This window comes from Barbus barbus, assembly GCF_936440315.1.
Source record: "Barbus barbus genome assembly, chromosome: 25".
NCBI lineage: Eukaryota > Metazoa > Chordata > Actinopteri > Cypriniformes > Cyprinidae > Barbus > Barbus barbus.
This window is the reverse complement of record NC_136753.1, coordinates 7,086,404-7,100,430: the sequence shown is the minus strand read 5'-3', so window position 1 is coordinate 7,100,430 and position 14,027 is coordinate 7,086,404. Positions and strand designations below refer to the sequence as shown.

The 14,027-nt window shown below is 38.8% G+C and overlaps 1 protein-coding gene and 1 long non-coding RNA gene across 2 annotated transcripts in view; one reads left to right on the top strand and one right to left on the bottom strand.

Annotated features, from left to right (window-relative positions):
* LOC306845057 (protein TANC1-like) overlaps positions 1 to 8,062 on the top strand; it is a gene marked incomplete at its 5' end in the record, with an annotated part of 74,571 nt that extends 66,509 nt beyond the window's left edge. Inside the window, 7 exons of the mRNA XM_079377611.1 lie at positions 314 to 489; positions 590 to 722; positions 2,461 to 2,490; positions 2,573 to 2,664; positions 2,981 to 3,127; positions 3,863 to 3,963; positions 6,088 to 8,062. Coding sequence (XP_079233737.1) covers positions 314 to 489; positions 590 to 722; positions 2,461 to 2,490; positions 2,573 to 2,664; positions 2,981 to 3,127; positions 3,863 to 3,963; positions 6,088 to 7,285 — 1,877 coding nt within the window. The 3' untranslated portion in view covers positions 7,286 to 8,062. The remainder of the gene's footprint in view (positions 1 to 313; positions 490 to 589; positions 723 to 2,460; positions 2,491 to 2,572; positions 2,665 to 2,980; positions 3,128 to 3,862; positions 3,964 to 6,087) is intronic.
* LOC306845060 overlaps positions 1 to 14,027 on the bottom strand; it is a 428,848-nt gene that overhangs the window by 339,422 nt on the left and 75,399 nt on the right. The window lies entirely within an intron of this gene.

The window sequence follows — 14,027 nt, the reverse complement described above, 5'->3', positions numbered from 1 at the left end:
TATCTAGCTTAGCCCTATAAAGCCTAGTGTATCATATTTGAAATGCACATTTCTAAGGCTCAATTATCAACATGATCAAAACTTTGCTGAAAATATTGTACAGAATCTACTACATGCCTTTTATCATCTAATTTCCTTTTAGTATAACTGTAAAATATCCACCTTTAAGTCATGGTACATGTGTCTTTGCTGTGAAATCTTTACTGATTTTTTTTGTTGTAAATCTTTTTTTTTTTTTTTTTTTTTTTTACTTTTAAAATAATTTTTTTTTTTTTATTAATTAAAGTATATAAGGATTGTGTTTTTATTATAGGAGCATGTATGAGAGCAGTAGATAAAGAAGGTCTAACCCCGCTCGGGTGGGCATGTTTGAAAGGGCAGAAGAAAGTGGTTGAGTTTCTGGTGGAGAGGGGCGCTCAGATTGACCACACAGATAAGCACGGGCGCACCCCGCTGGACCTGGCTGCTTTCTACGGAGACGCGGACATAGTAAGCCGAGATAACCTTTCTCTGTGTGGACACACAAACGCACATAGACACTTTTATCTCAGTATTATTCCAGGTCCATATCTGCTCAATCTGTTTTCAGGTGCATTACCTTGTCGAGTGCGGAGCGGCAATTGAACACATGGACTACAGCGGCATGAGACCTCTGGACCGGGCCATCGGTAGCAGAAACACCTCAGTCGTGGTCACTTTGCTGAAGAAAGGGGCTAAACTTGGTGAGTCTCACCTCAGAACATCATGACATACATTCTTTTATATCTCCTGGGTTCATGTGCCGTCCTCTAGAATCTAGATCGCCACAGTCAAGTTCTCAGGAGGGGCTTGTCGATTCTAAATCTAGAATGTAGCGAGTTCCATTTGTTCTCCCCTTTTCTCGGAGAGTAAAAGCACAGCGTTCCTTTGCTGAGTCCTAAATGCAATTGAAACCAGGCCATATTCGCAGAAGAGCCATGCAGGACTGTTAGCCCACAGTTAAGTAGGACGCTGGTGATGTATGGGACTGTCATTCACACTCTGCGTCAGGGCAAAGACTTTTATAGCGAAGTCCACTCAGCTTTCTACTCAAAGTCACAGAGTGCAAACCTTAGGAGAGCATATTCCCCCTCCAGTTTAAAAAAGTCTAATTACATCTGAAACAGAGACCGTCTCTGCTAGTCTAGGGTTGATGATGGCAACGACTTTGCCAGACGCATTTTAATGACGTTGTGGTGCGATTTGTCTTGTCTACATACTAGACATGGTTCAGAAAATCTCTTGTGTGGATTGGGGAAAAGAAAAATCTCCCACTTTTGTGAGCAAGCTCCATAACCACTGAAAAATGAGCCATGTTTTAAATTAGCATTAGCTGATGTTTCCAGTTAGCAACTAGAAAGGAGCAATGTAGAGGTTAGCAATTTTTTGCTTGCTCATTTCCCGTCGCTATACAAATAATACTGCAGAACAAGCAAAAAGCAATCTTTTTTTTTTTTTGTCAAACTCCCATCCAAACCATCTCCAGAGGTTTTCTGTTTTAGTCTGCCAATGAATACTTTTATAGTTTAGTTATTTTAGTTGTCCTAAAGTAAGCCTGAAGTTGCACTTCTGCAGTTTAAACATTGATTTCATTATTATAAACAGACAATTCCAGTCCTGGATGCTGATTGGTTGATACAACATTTCTAAATGACTTGATATAGACAGAACTGTTATGAAAACCGTCAGTTTGCCTAGTAGCTGTGTAACTATTAGCCATAGATTACACATTATGAATTATATAGTCTAGTGGAAGGATGGCACATGATGGATATGCTTTCTGAAACTGCTTTATATAGGTTTTTGAAATTGGTTTTATGTAGTAATTGTTTTATAACTGCACTCAAAGCTGTGGTACTGTATATTGTGAATATAGTCACAGTTTCTCATACCTTATCGCTTAACTTAATTCCTTCGGTATATACACTACTATTAAAAGGTTTGGGGTCAGTAAAAAAAAAAAAAAAAAGTTAATATTTACATTAATGAAAAGTTTCTGAACTAGTCATCAACGAATCTTTAAAAAAAAAAAAAATTCCAACAAAATATTACGCAGCACAACTCTTTTAGTGCTGATAGTAATAAGTAATGTTTCCTGAGAATAATTATTTCTGAAGGATCATGTGACACTGAAGACTGGAGTAATGTCTGCTAAAAATTCAGCTTTGCCATCACAGGAATAAATATATTTTAAACAGTTTGCAAAAATATTTCAGAGTATTACTGTTTTTTACTGTACTTTTAATAAAATAAATTCAGCATAACAGACTTCTTTAAAAAAACATTGTACCAACCTCAAATTTTTAATGGTAGTTTATATTTCTTCCAAATTCCAATACACGTCTATTCTTCTTGAGTTTTCCTTGCATTTGTTCTTTATGCTTTATTTCTCTTTTTTTCTTTTTCTTTCTTTCTGTTCTGCTGTCACTATCACTGCTAAAGGCTACAGAACATCTCCTTATGAACGATCAGGTACAAGCATTAGGAAAGTCATACTCTGAGTCAGTCTGTGTTATTGACTGTCAGGACTGACATCTCTCTTTCTCTCTTGAAGGTAACGCTGCCTGGGCCATGGCCACCTCCAAACCCGACATCCTCATCATACTTCTGCAGAGACTCATGGAGGAGGGAAACCTGCTTTATAAGGTCTGTAGATCTAAAAATAGAGTTATTTTTTTGAAAATGTACATATACTATAATTTCTTTTTAAATGTCTGTGAAGTTTAGGCTATTATTTTTAATAACAAATGCTAGATTTACTTCACATAAACCACAATTGCATTGATCTAGCCATGGTATTGAAGAGCCATCTATGGTTTTACCTGTAGTTACTATAGTGTGTTCTTGGAAATACCACATTTAAACTATGATCAGTAAATTTCAATGAAGGTTCTCTGAGACTTTCTTAAACTCTTTAATTTTTTTCCTTTTTTCATGTATTCTTTCTCTCCTTCTTTCTCAGAAAGGGAAGATGAAGGAAGCCGCTCAGAGGTATCAGTATGCACTGAGGAAGTTTCCGAGGGAAGGTTTTGGGGAAGACCTAAAGGCATTCAGGGAGCTCCGGGTTTCCCTGTATCTCAACCTGTCCCGCTGCCGCCGCAAAACCAATGTATGTCAACCAAAGTATATGTTGTTAACTTCAGTGGATAGAGGTTAAAGGCTTCAATAACATCCCTGATAATTGTTAGATGACAATACATCTCTACAGTATGTGCCTTAACAAACAGAATTAAGTATATTAAATGGCTATAGGCATTTATATTGATCACATGCACACAAATTTTCTCCAGGATAATTGTAATGGTTTGTCTAGGTTCAGGAGATGAGCCTCATAGGGTGTTCGTAGAAGTGTTTTGAGTGCAATTAGGCAGCAGATTACATGAATGTGAGAGAGAGATAAAGACAGAGTCACTATGTGTCCTGCTATGTGTTTCCTAATTACACAGGCAACCTGAAGTTCTAATGTTATTTTAATAGGATCTGCCACTATTAAACATTTAAAGTGCATCATTAGGACCGACAGTTATGGCTTTTCATTGAAACTCTGACCTCAGACTCAAGGACAGAATTTAAACGAGAGTCTCCTGATTTCAGATTCATGCACCACAGCAGAATGAAGGACTGAGGTAGAATGTGAGCAAGTAAATTCAGCTCCTTGGTATGCACAAATCACTACCAGAATGCAGCAGTGCTGCCATGAGTGCACTAACCGCTGTCATGGGTCTAGTTAAGACAAAGCCTTAAAACTTATGTGATTGATATTTGGTCTTCATTTTTTACCCCCGTTACTACTTCCTGTCACTCAAATTCTCTCTCTTCTTCCTGTCGTAATTGTTCTTGACAGGATTTTGGCATGGCTGAGGAGTTTGCCACCAAGGCTCTCGAGCTCAAGCCTAAGTCCTATGAGGCATTTTATGCACGTGCCAGAGCCAAAAGGAGCAGCAGGTAAAGAACCTTAATGCTGGCTTGGAACATGTGAATTGTTTCTGATAAAAGAGAATTACTTTGGCTGTTTGTGATGTCTCTTCAAAACCAAACATACAGCGCAACAAAATTCTCCATTTGTGTAGTTCTTTTTAATCGATCAGTTTGACCCAATTGGCAAACTTGAAATGTGTCATGGACTGCTAATATGCATTTCTGTTTTTTGAACAAAATGTTTTAAAAAGCTAGCTTGTACAGTAGGTTAGTCTTACATTAAAGGGATAGTTCACCCAAAAATTACAATTCTGTTGTTAATTACTCACCCTTATGTCGTTCCAAAGCCCTAAGAACTTAATTCATCTTCAGAACATAAATTAAGATATTTTTTATGAAATCCGAGAGCTTTCTGATGCTCCATAGACAGCAACACAACTACCACATTCAAGGCTCAGAAAGGTAGTAAGGACATCATTAAAATATTCCATGTAACATCAGTTGTCCAACCGTAATGTTATGAAGCTACAAGAATACTTTTGTGTGCAAAGAAAACAAAAATAGCTTTATTTAACACTTTCTTCTCTTCCATGTCAGTCTTTCACGTGCGTTTACAAGAGTACCATAATGCATGCGTGCGATGCTGCTGAACACCGGCTCCTGCTTCGGGAGCATCGCACTCATGCGTTGTCATGAATGTGCATTGAAGACTGACACGGAAGAGAAAAAATTGTTGAATAAAGTGATTATTTTTTGGGGGTTTTTTGTGCACAAAAAATATTCTCATAGCTTCATAACAATGGGGTTGAACCATTGATGTCATATGGACTATTTTAACGATGTCCTTACTACCTTTCTGGGCCTTGAATGTGTCAGTTGCATTGCTGTCTATGCATGGTCAGAAAGCTCTCGCATTTAATCAAAAATATCTTAATTTGTGTTCCGAAGATGAACAAATGTCTTACGGGTTTAGAACGATATGAGGGTAAGTAATTAATGACAGAATTTTCCTTTTTGAATGAACTATCCCTTTAAGGCTGGCCTAATAAGCTGGTTGTACATAAGCTATGTTTAGATGCATAACACTATTTTCAGTGTATTATAGTAATTTGATTGTATTTACATTATAAAAAGATTTTTTTTTTTGTTAAGTATTTTTGCACTTTATTATAGTGTCAGGGTTATAACCTATTTGCTATGAAGTGGTATTTTTTTATTTTTACAGTTAATCAATTTACACATTTTTGCATATTTCTGCAAACATCCAACACTAACAGATGTAACATTTTTCTGAAAGCTAAGAGCAACAAATACAGCAGAACAAACTGGGAACCGTCATGCACTTAGTCGCATAGTGGAACAGACTTATACAGTTCACTCAAGTACAGCACTACTGCCTTAAATCTGCTTTGTAGTGCACAGTGGTCATGCTAATGGTTTACCTGAGCCGTGTGCTTCGTTGACTAGCATAGTTAATCAAACTTTTTTACTATTTATTACTCCAAAACATATTAAAACAGCCCGCATGACAGAGTGATTCCCAGGGTCCTATGATTTATATGGCACATAAGGAACACATGACTATGTCCCCATACAGTATCTTCTTATCACTCAAAGATTGAATTATCATGTAGTTACTGAAGTTGCACTGAACACCTACTTCTGTAACCGCTACCTTCTCAACATTAAGTGAATTAATAAAGAGAGCTCTGTCTATGGTGTTCAAAAGAACACCATAGACAGAACTCTCTTTATTAATTCACTTCAGCAGCTCTTATCCTGGGTTAGGGTCAGGATGAGTCATGACCATTTAAAAAGTTTACTTAATGTGTGTTAACAGACCATTAAATGAATGCTCACAGGCCAATGTTAACCTGTCCATGTGCCAATGTATAATTGTCAATCAAATGTGAATGTTAACCAGTCGTTTCAAAGCTGCTGTCTATGAAGAGAGTCTTACATTAGTCATTTATAAGGTTCCATTGTGGTTCCAGATCCTGTTTATGTAGGCTGTTTCCGGTGTAGGAAGTAGACAGTGAGGCAGCTTACAAGGTTCAAAAAGAGAGAGAGCGTATATCTACACCATCTACTGCATATAGTTTATAATAATGATTAATTATTTACCAGTTCCTCTGTTTTTCACTCTTTCAGGCAGTTTGCAGCTGCGCTGGCTGATCTTTATGAAGCGTCGCGTCTGTGCCCCAGTAACAGAGAGATCAGACGTCTGCTGGCACGTGTGGAGGAAGAGTGTCAACACCTGCAGCGACAGGGTTCTAAACACCCTGCCTCTCACAGCAACCCCTCACACCATGAGGAAGACAACAACGAGGAAGAAGACGACGACGATGATGACGATGATGACAAGGACATTGAGAGTTTGGAGAAAAGCCCAGACAGTCTCAGCATAAACATGTTGCAGGCAGATGAGGAGGAGGAGCGGCATGAGCAAGAATCCTCTAGGCAAGAGAAGAGGAAGGAGAGCTGGCATCAAAGCCGCACCTTGCCTGATTCTTTAGGCCTAGCGATAGCAGATGCCCAGTCCGCCATCTCCACAGCTGCCCCCGGACGGGCCGCCCACAGGCGTCTTCCATCCAGACAGGCTCAAAGCATGAAAAACCGAGAGTACAGCAGCTCGCTTCACGCCGAGAGCAGGACGCCCCAGAGCGCCGGGTCCAGCCCCATGCCCAGCCGCCACCGGCCCGCCTCACTGCGAGCAGGGCCCTGCATTGACATTGGCAGTGTTGAGAGGGGTCCGCTCGGTGGTACCAGAGACGGCAACACTCAGTTTGGTCATGCAGAGAAGGCCGAAGGCAACGTCGAGTCAAGGGGGGAATTCTGCAGGAGCAGCAGCATGAGAGTGTCCAGCTCCTCCAGCGGAAACCTGGCAGAAACCAGCCGCATGCGCAATTCTGTGGCAAGTGCTGACAGTACGAGGCAATCGGAGCATAAGCCACGGCCATTTATGGGCGTCATTGACAAGACTGCACGTTTCCAGCAGCAGCAAGGTCATCATGGCAACTTGGTGTCCGGTTATGGCTGGCAAGGACTTGTGCCAGAAGGGCTCGTAGGTCACAATGTAGGTGTTGTCATGAACACGCACTCGCAGGGACTGAGCAGTGACTTCCAATACGCTAAAACGAGCGCTTATCAAGAGCCCATCCATAACAGCACACATACACCCGAGTTTCACCCAGACAAGTTTCATCTTGGATCTGGATACAAGGACAGTAACCCCATCCAGCAGCACTACAATGACACCAAACATAAGCAGGCCAGCCTGGCCCGGGACAACCCCATCCTGATCAGCTCCATCAAACCTAAACGCTCCTTTATTGAGTCCAACGTGTAGCTACAAACTCGTACTTAACGTTAAGCACAAGTTATTTACAGTCTTTAAAATAGGAGCTGCGGTTTTCATCAACAAACCAAATGTTATTTTAGTTGTTTTGAAGACTAAATTTAAAGCATTTTGTGTGTGCGCTCCAGTAAAGCGCACACAAGTAAAAGATTGCCTTGCATTTCTGTTTACATCTACAGCTTCCGAGGTATTTAAGCACGTTTTAAATGCGCAACGCTGCATCTGCACATTAAAAGAGAGCTGAGATATGATACAGGTGATTTATTAATAATGTTTTAAGATACCTGACCTGACTTTAGACTTCAGTAAGGACATAGGACGTCTACCAAGATGAAACACTGTCTCTTACAGTAGGATTGTGGACCGGTCCTGTGTGTATTCAAAAGCATTTCCTGTTTGAATGGTGGTGAGTCTGTGTGTGTTTGTGTGTGTTTGAGAAGAAGCGTGTCATATTTCTTCATGAACTACTCACTGTTTGGACTAATTTATTTATGGCTTGGTTGTCTGATTAAAACAATATTATATTTTATATATTAGTTATTTTTGCACAGCTATATATAATGAAATACCACTATGATTGTGAGATTGATATGAACTGTATAAAGGAGACCAGGTTTACATGCATGTTTTGGTGAACCATATTCAGGTGTCTATGAGGACATAGAAGTTATTTCGTATGTACATTATTTGCAATTAATTTCATGTATAGGGCTGTTACTTATTGTATTTGAATATTTCAGCAACATATACAATAAACCCCAGTTTAGACTTCTGTTATTTAGTTATTAGTTTATTACATTTCTGTCTTATTTTTTATAAAGTCATAAAGTGACACACACAACTATACAAAAAAATACTATAATGAGAGCCAGTCCTTAACTTTTGATGGGAACATTAATAATAAAGATTTAAAGGGATAGTCACCCCAAATGTAAATGACCCCATGATTTACTCACCCTCAAGCCACCCTAGGTTGACTTTCTTCTTTCAGACAAATATAGTCGGAGTTATTTTATAAATACTGTTCGGAGTTATAAATACATACTCTTTCCGGTTCCTGGCTGCCGTGCTGATGAGTGGTTTGCGATTGTAGCTTCGTTTTTCTGTTGGAATCTCTCTTATTATCGGTTGTGATCAAATAAATTACCACAATATTTCTGATATTAAGCTCCAGTGAAAAGTGACGAACATGTAAGCTTCCTGTATAAAACTTGGAGGAGCCTGGACATTTTTTGATAAATCTCTGATCGTATTCCGAAAGAAGAAAGTCATACACCTAGGATGGCATGAGGGTACGGTGCCCGGGAGGGCCCGTCTTCGGTTCACTTAGTTTTGTCGTGGCCACAACATATTAAGTCGTGGGAACGCTATGTTGAGGGAACAACATCTATTTCTCATGGATAAAACATTTTTATTAACATTAAACATTTCATTTAATATTTGTATATTATTATTATTATTAGGTGATATTAACTTGTTAGGGCTATATTTTATATTAATTTCATATAAATATAATATTTTATTTCCCCTTTCAATTCGTGTACAGCTTTACCTAAATAACGTTCTGTATGCTATTTGCTACCATATATTTAGCAAATACTGTAAACGCCTGACAATTATGCCAATACTTTGATTGTAGGCTATTTATGCCCGTGCATGATGATAAATGAGTGTGTGAATGATTCATTCCTCAACGAAACACTATAGGCAGTAGGCTTTAATATTAATAATTATTAATTCACAGAAAAAAAATGTATGTTAAATTAAACCTTTAAACTGCATTTCCAATAGGCTATAAATTCCAGTCAGCATAATCAAAGCTTTATGTCCAGCATTTACAGGCTTACAAAACTGGTCAGAACGTTATGTAAAGAGATCGAAATGAAGGGGAAAGAATATAAAAATATAATAGGCTAATAATAATATACAAATATTACGGAAAAAGACGATCAGTTAATGGACACACACAGCTAAACTGTGGGATGGATAAAACATGTTTTCTTGTAGGTATTTTTATTTTATGTACTTCATGTAACATTTAACCTATTTGTGATAAACTTAATTCAAATGCTGGTTACGTCGCGTGCCACTTGCCTACAGTCCAGTAGCCTATGGTCAATATAATAATTTCTTAATTAAAAAAAAATATATATGTGTACATACAGTTGGGCAAAAAAGTATTTAGTCAGCCACCAATTGTGCAAGTTCTCCCACTTAAAAAGTTGAGAGAGGCCTGTAATTTTCATCATAGGTACACTTCAACTATGAGACACAGAATGGGGGGAAAGAATCCAGGAAATCACATTGTCTGATTTTTAAAGAATTTATTTGCAAATTATGGTGGAAAATAAGTATTTGGTCAATAACAAAAGTTAATCTCAATACTTTGTTATATACCCTTTGTTGGCAATGACAGAGATCAAACTTTTTCTGTAAGTCTTCACAAGGTTTTCACACACTGCTGGTATTTTGGCCCATTCCTCCATGCAGATCTCCTCTAGAGCAGTGATGTTTTGGGGCTGTCGCTGGGCAACACGGACTTTCAACTCCCTCCAAAGATTTTCTATGGGGTTGAGATCTGGAGACTGGCTAGGCCACTCCAGGACCTTGAAATGCTTCTTACGAAGCCACTCCTTCGTTGCCCGGGCGGTGTGTTTGGGATCATTGTCATGCTGAAAGACCCAGCCACGTTTCATCTTCAATGCCCTTGCTGATGGAAGGAGGTTTTCACTCAAAATCTCACGATACATGGCCCCATTCATTCTTTCCTTTACACGGATCAGTCGTCCTGGTCCCTTTGCAGAAAAACAGCCCCAAAGCATGATGTTTCCACCCCCATGCTTCACAGTAGGTATGGTGTTCTTTGGATGCAGCTCAGCATTCTTTCTCCTCCAAACATGACGAGTTAAGTTTTTACCAAAAAGTTCTATTTTGGTTTCATCTGACCATATGACATTCTCCCAATCCTCTTCTGGATCATCCAAATGCTCTCTAGCAAACTTCAGACGGGCCCGGACATGTACTGGCTTAAGCAGGGGGACACGTCTGGCACTGCAGGATTTGAGTCCCTGGCGGCGTAGTGTGTTACTGATGGTAGCCTTTGTTATTTTTGTCCCAGCTCTCTGCAGGTCATTCTCTAGGTCCCCCCGTGTGGTTCTGGGATTTTTGCTCACCGTTCTTGTGATCATTTTGACCCCACGGGGTGAGATCTTGCGTGGAGCCCCAGATCGAGGGAGATTATCAGTGGTCTTGTATGTCTTCCATTTTCTAATAATTGCTCCCACAGTTGATTTCTTCACACCAAGCTGCTTGCCTATTGCAGATTCAGTCTTCCCAGCCTGGTGCAGGTCTACAATTTTGTTTCTGGTGTCCTTCGACAGCTCTTTGGTCTTGGCCATAGTGGAGTTTGGAGTGTGACTGTTTGAGGTTGTGGACAGGTGTCTTTTATACTGATAACGAGTTCAAGCAGGTGCCATTAATACAGGTAACGAGTGGAGGACAGAGGAGCCTCTTAAAGAAGAAGTTACAGGTCTGTGAGAGCCAGAAATCTTGCTTGTTTGTAGGTGACCAAATACTTATTTTACAGAGGAATTTACCAATAAATTCTTTAAAAATCAGACAATGTGATTTCCTGGATTCTTTCCCCCCATTCTGTCTCTCATAGCTGAAGTGTACCTATGATGGAAATTACAGGCCTCTCTCATCTTTTTATGTGGGAGAACTTGCACAATTGGTGGCTGACTAAATACTTTTTTGCCCAACTGTGTGTGTGTGTGTGTGTGTATATGTATACACCTTTTTCTTCGCTTCTCCATGGAGGGCGCCATAGCGGCGAGTGACTTCCTGTAGGATGCTTCGAACTTCCGTTTAGTAATTGTCATCAGCTAGAGGACGTTGATGGTAATGGCGAATCGTGGAGGCTCGGGGAAAGTTTGTGCGGTAAAAGGCTGTCACAACAGCTACAGAAAAATGAAAAACTTTCTCGATCAAGAGTGTTATGAACACAAGCAAACAATACGAGCAGAATGTCAGTGTCCAAGGCCATTTAAATTGCACAAGATGCCGTCCGACGACGAGAGTAAAAGACAATGGCTCGCAGCACTTAATTTGAAATGTCCCCCTCGTAACGTCAACGTATGCTCCTTCCACTTTGTGGACAGACAACCAACGACAGAAAATCCTCATCCCGAACTTTGGCTTGGATATGATCGTCCATTAAGAAAGAAGAGAAGACGACGAACGTGTCCGGACGAAGGTGAGACTATTCACTTAACGTACGTTATTTACACGCTAAAGTGACTTCACAATTAACCTTAATCGAAATACGTCTTTTCAGTATGTCTGGACGACCAAGTTCTCATGATGTGTGCTTAAATGCTGAATAAAATTCTGGTTTCTTAAAGATGTTTAAGTATATTCGATAAGTAGCCTACATTCAATATATATTCAGAATGTAAACATAAATGTGTTATGAAAACAAAATGTCGTTGCAATGTTTTCATTGTCTGATTCATTTAACATATCTTTATAGAATTACTAATCAGAAATTAAGTTTTGATATATTTACGGTAGGAAATTTACAAAATATCTTCATGGAACATGATCTTTACTTAATATCCTAATTATTTTTGTCATAAAAGAGAAATGCATGATTGAGCCATACAATGTATTGTTGGCTATTGCTACAAATATACCTGTGCTACTCATGACTGCTTTTGTGCTCCAGGGTCACATATTGGTTTTATTCACCGTGATGAATCGTTTAAAGTCTGACTTGAATTCAACTTTGAACACTCCACTTTGAGATTGTTCTTGTAAAGTGTTTAACCAAGTGTGCACACACTTAAATATTGACTACATATTTTGGCAGCAGAGTGTAGTCTGTCTGATCATTTTACCAGCTACAACAGTATGGCACCATAAATGTTTACCATTTGTAGCTCAAATCACAACATTTAACAAAATAATACCTAAAAGTATTTGTTCATAAACTTATTTTGGTTTATAAAATGTGGAAAGTCAGCATTTTGTTTTTCATAATGCCAATTAAAAGTGTAGAAGTGCTAAACTAGAATTCTGCATTATTGTATCCAACATTAAATTAACTATTTTCAAAAAATAAAATATAAATCTCGAAAAATCACCCTTTTCAAAATAGAAACTCACCCTGTACCATATAATAACCCAGCTAATGTTAGATGCTTCAATGTATAATGGCTTGTCTGTATTTATAGGAGCTGGTGTTTACGAAGAGCACTCTGGAAAGGATGAACTGAGACCTGGAGAAGAGAGTCTTGCATCTGTCCCCAGTACCAAGCAATCAGATGTTGTTGACCACAGCTCTAAAAACATTGCCTCTGTTGGTACACAGTGGGAAGACCACATCTTCGAGGAGCATTGTTACATCAAGAGACAGCACAGTGTAACTTATGTAAACCAGTCAACGCAGTGCGATTCTTTCAAGCCTCCTAGTCTGATGAATGACTATGACTCAAATCTGTACACTGGTCTCCCACTCCACACATTTCATACCCTTGTAGCTGTTTTGCGTCCCCATGGGAATCTGTCTTACCAGACTGAAATTGAACAGCAAATCTTGCTCACACTAATGAAACTGAAATTAAACCTGTTGATAGAAGATCTAGCCATTCGATTCCGTATATCAGTAAGCCAAGTGAGCAGGATAATTTCTTTTTGGATTGACACCATGGCTGTAGTCTTGAAAGATCTGATACCATGGCTTCCCAAAGAAACAATCAGGGCCACAACACCAGAGTCATTTAAGCAACATTATCCCAATGTTACCTGTATCTTAGACTGCAGTGAAAGTGAAGTGCAAAGACCAAGGAACCTAGACTCAAGGTCTGAATCTTACAGCCACTACTATGCTTGCAACACTATCAAGTATTTAGTGGCTATTGCACCATGTGGTCTAGTAATGTTTATATCTGCAGCATATGGGGGACGATGCAGTGACAAATTTATCACGTGTGATTCTGGCATTCTTGAATATCTCCATCCAGGAGATGAAGTGATGGTGGACAGGGGTTTTTTGATTAGAGACTTGTTGTTTGAAAGACAAGTTAATTTGATAATTCCTCACTTCGCCAACAAAACACAGCTGACAGAAGAAAAAGTCACATGTAGTCGCAGAATTGCAAATGTAAGGATACATGTTGAACGTGCAATTAGGAGACTGAAAGTATACAAGGTGTTATCACAAACTTTGCCTATCACCCTTATGCCAAAGATAGATAAAATTCTGCGTATATGTACAGCTTTAGTGAATTTGCGTGGTGAACTGATCCGTGAAGCAGAAAATTAAGTTATTTTAAAATGAAATCTGGTCTTCATTTACTCTCCCTCGTGTTGATTTTTTTTTCTTCTATTGAACACAAAAGATTATTTATTTTATTTTTTTGGAGAACGTTGGTAACCAGACAGTTGATGATAACCAATGACTTCTATAATCTTTTTTTCCACTATCAAGTCAATGGTTACCGTCAACTGTCTGGTTACCAACATTCTCCAAAATACCTTAATTTTTGGATAAACTATTTCTGTAATGCTCAGACTGCTGTATTAGTCATGTATTGTACATACAAGTATTTAATAACAATACTTGACATTTGTAATTAATAAAAAAAATCCATCTCAATATGATTTCTATTTCATTTTACTATGTACATATATACACTTTAATCTAATAAAAAAAATACAAGGAAATATCAAA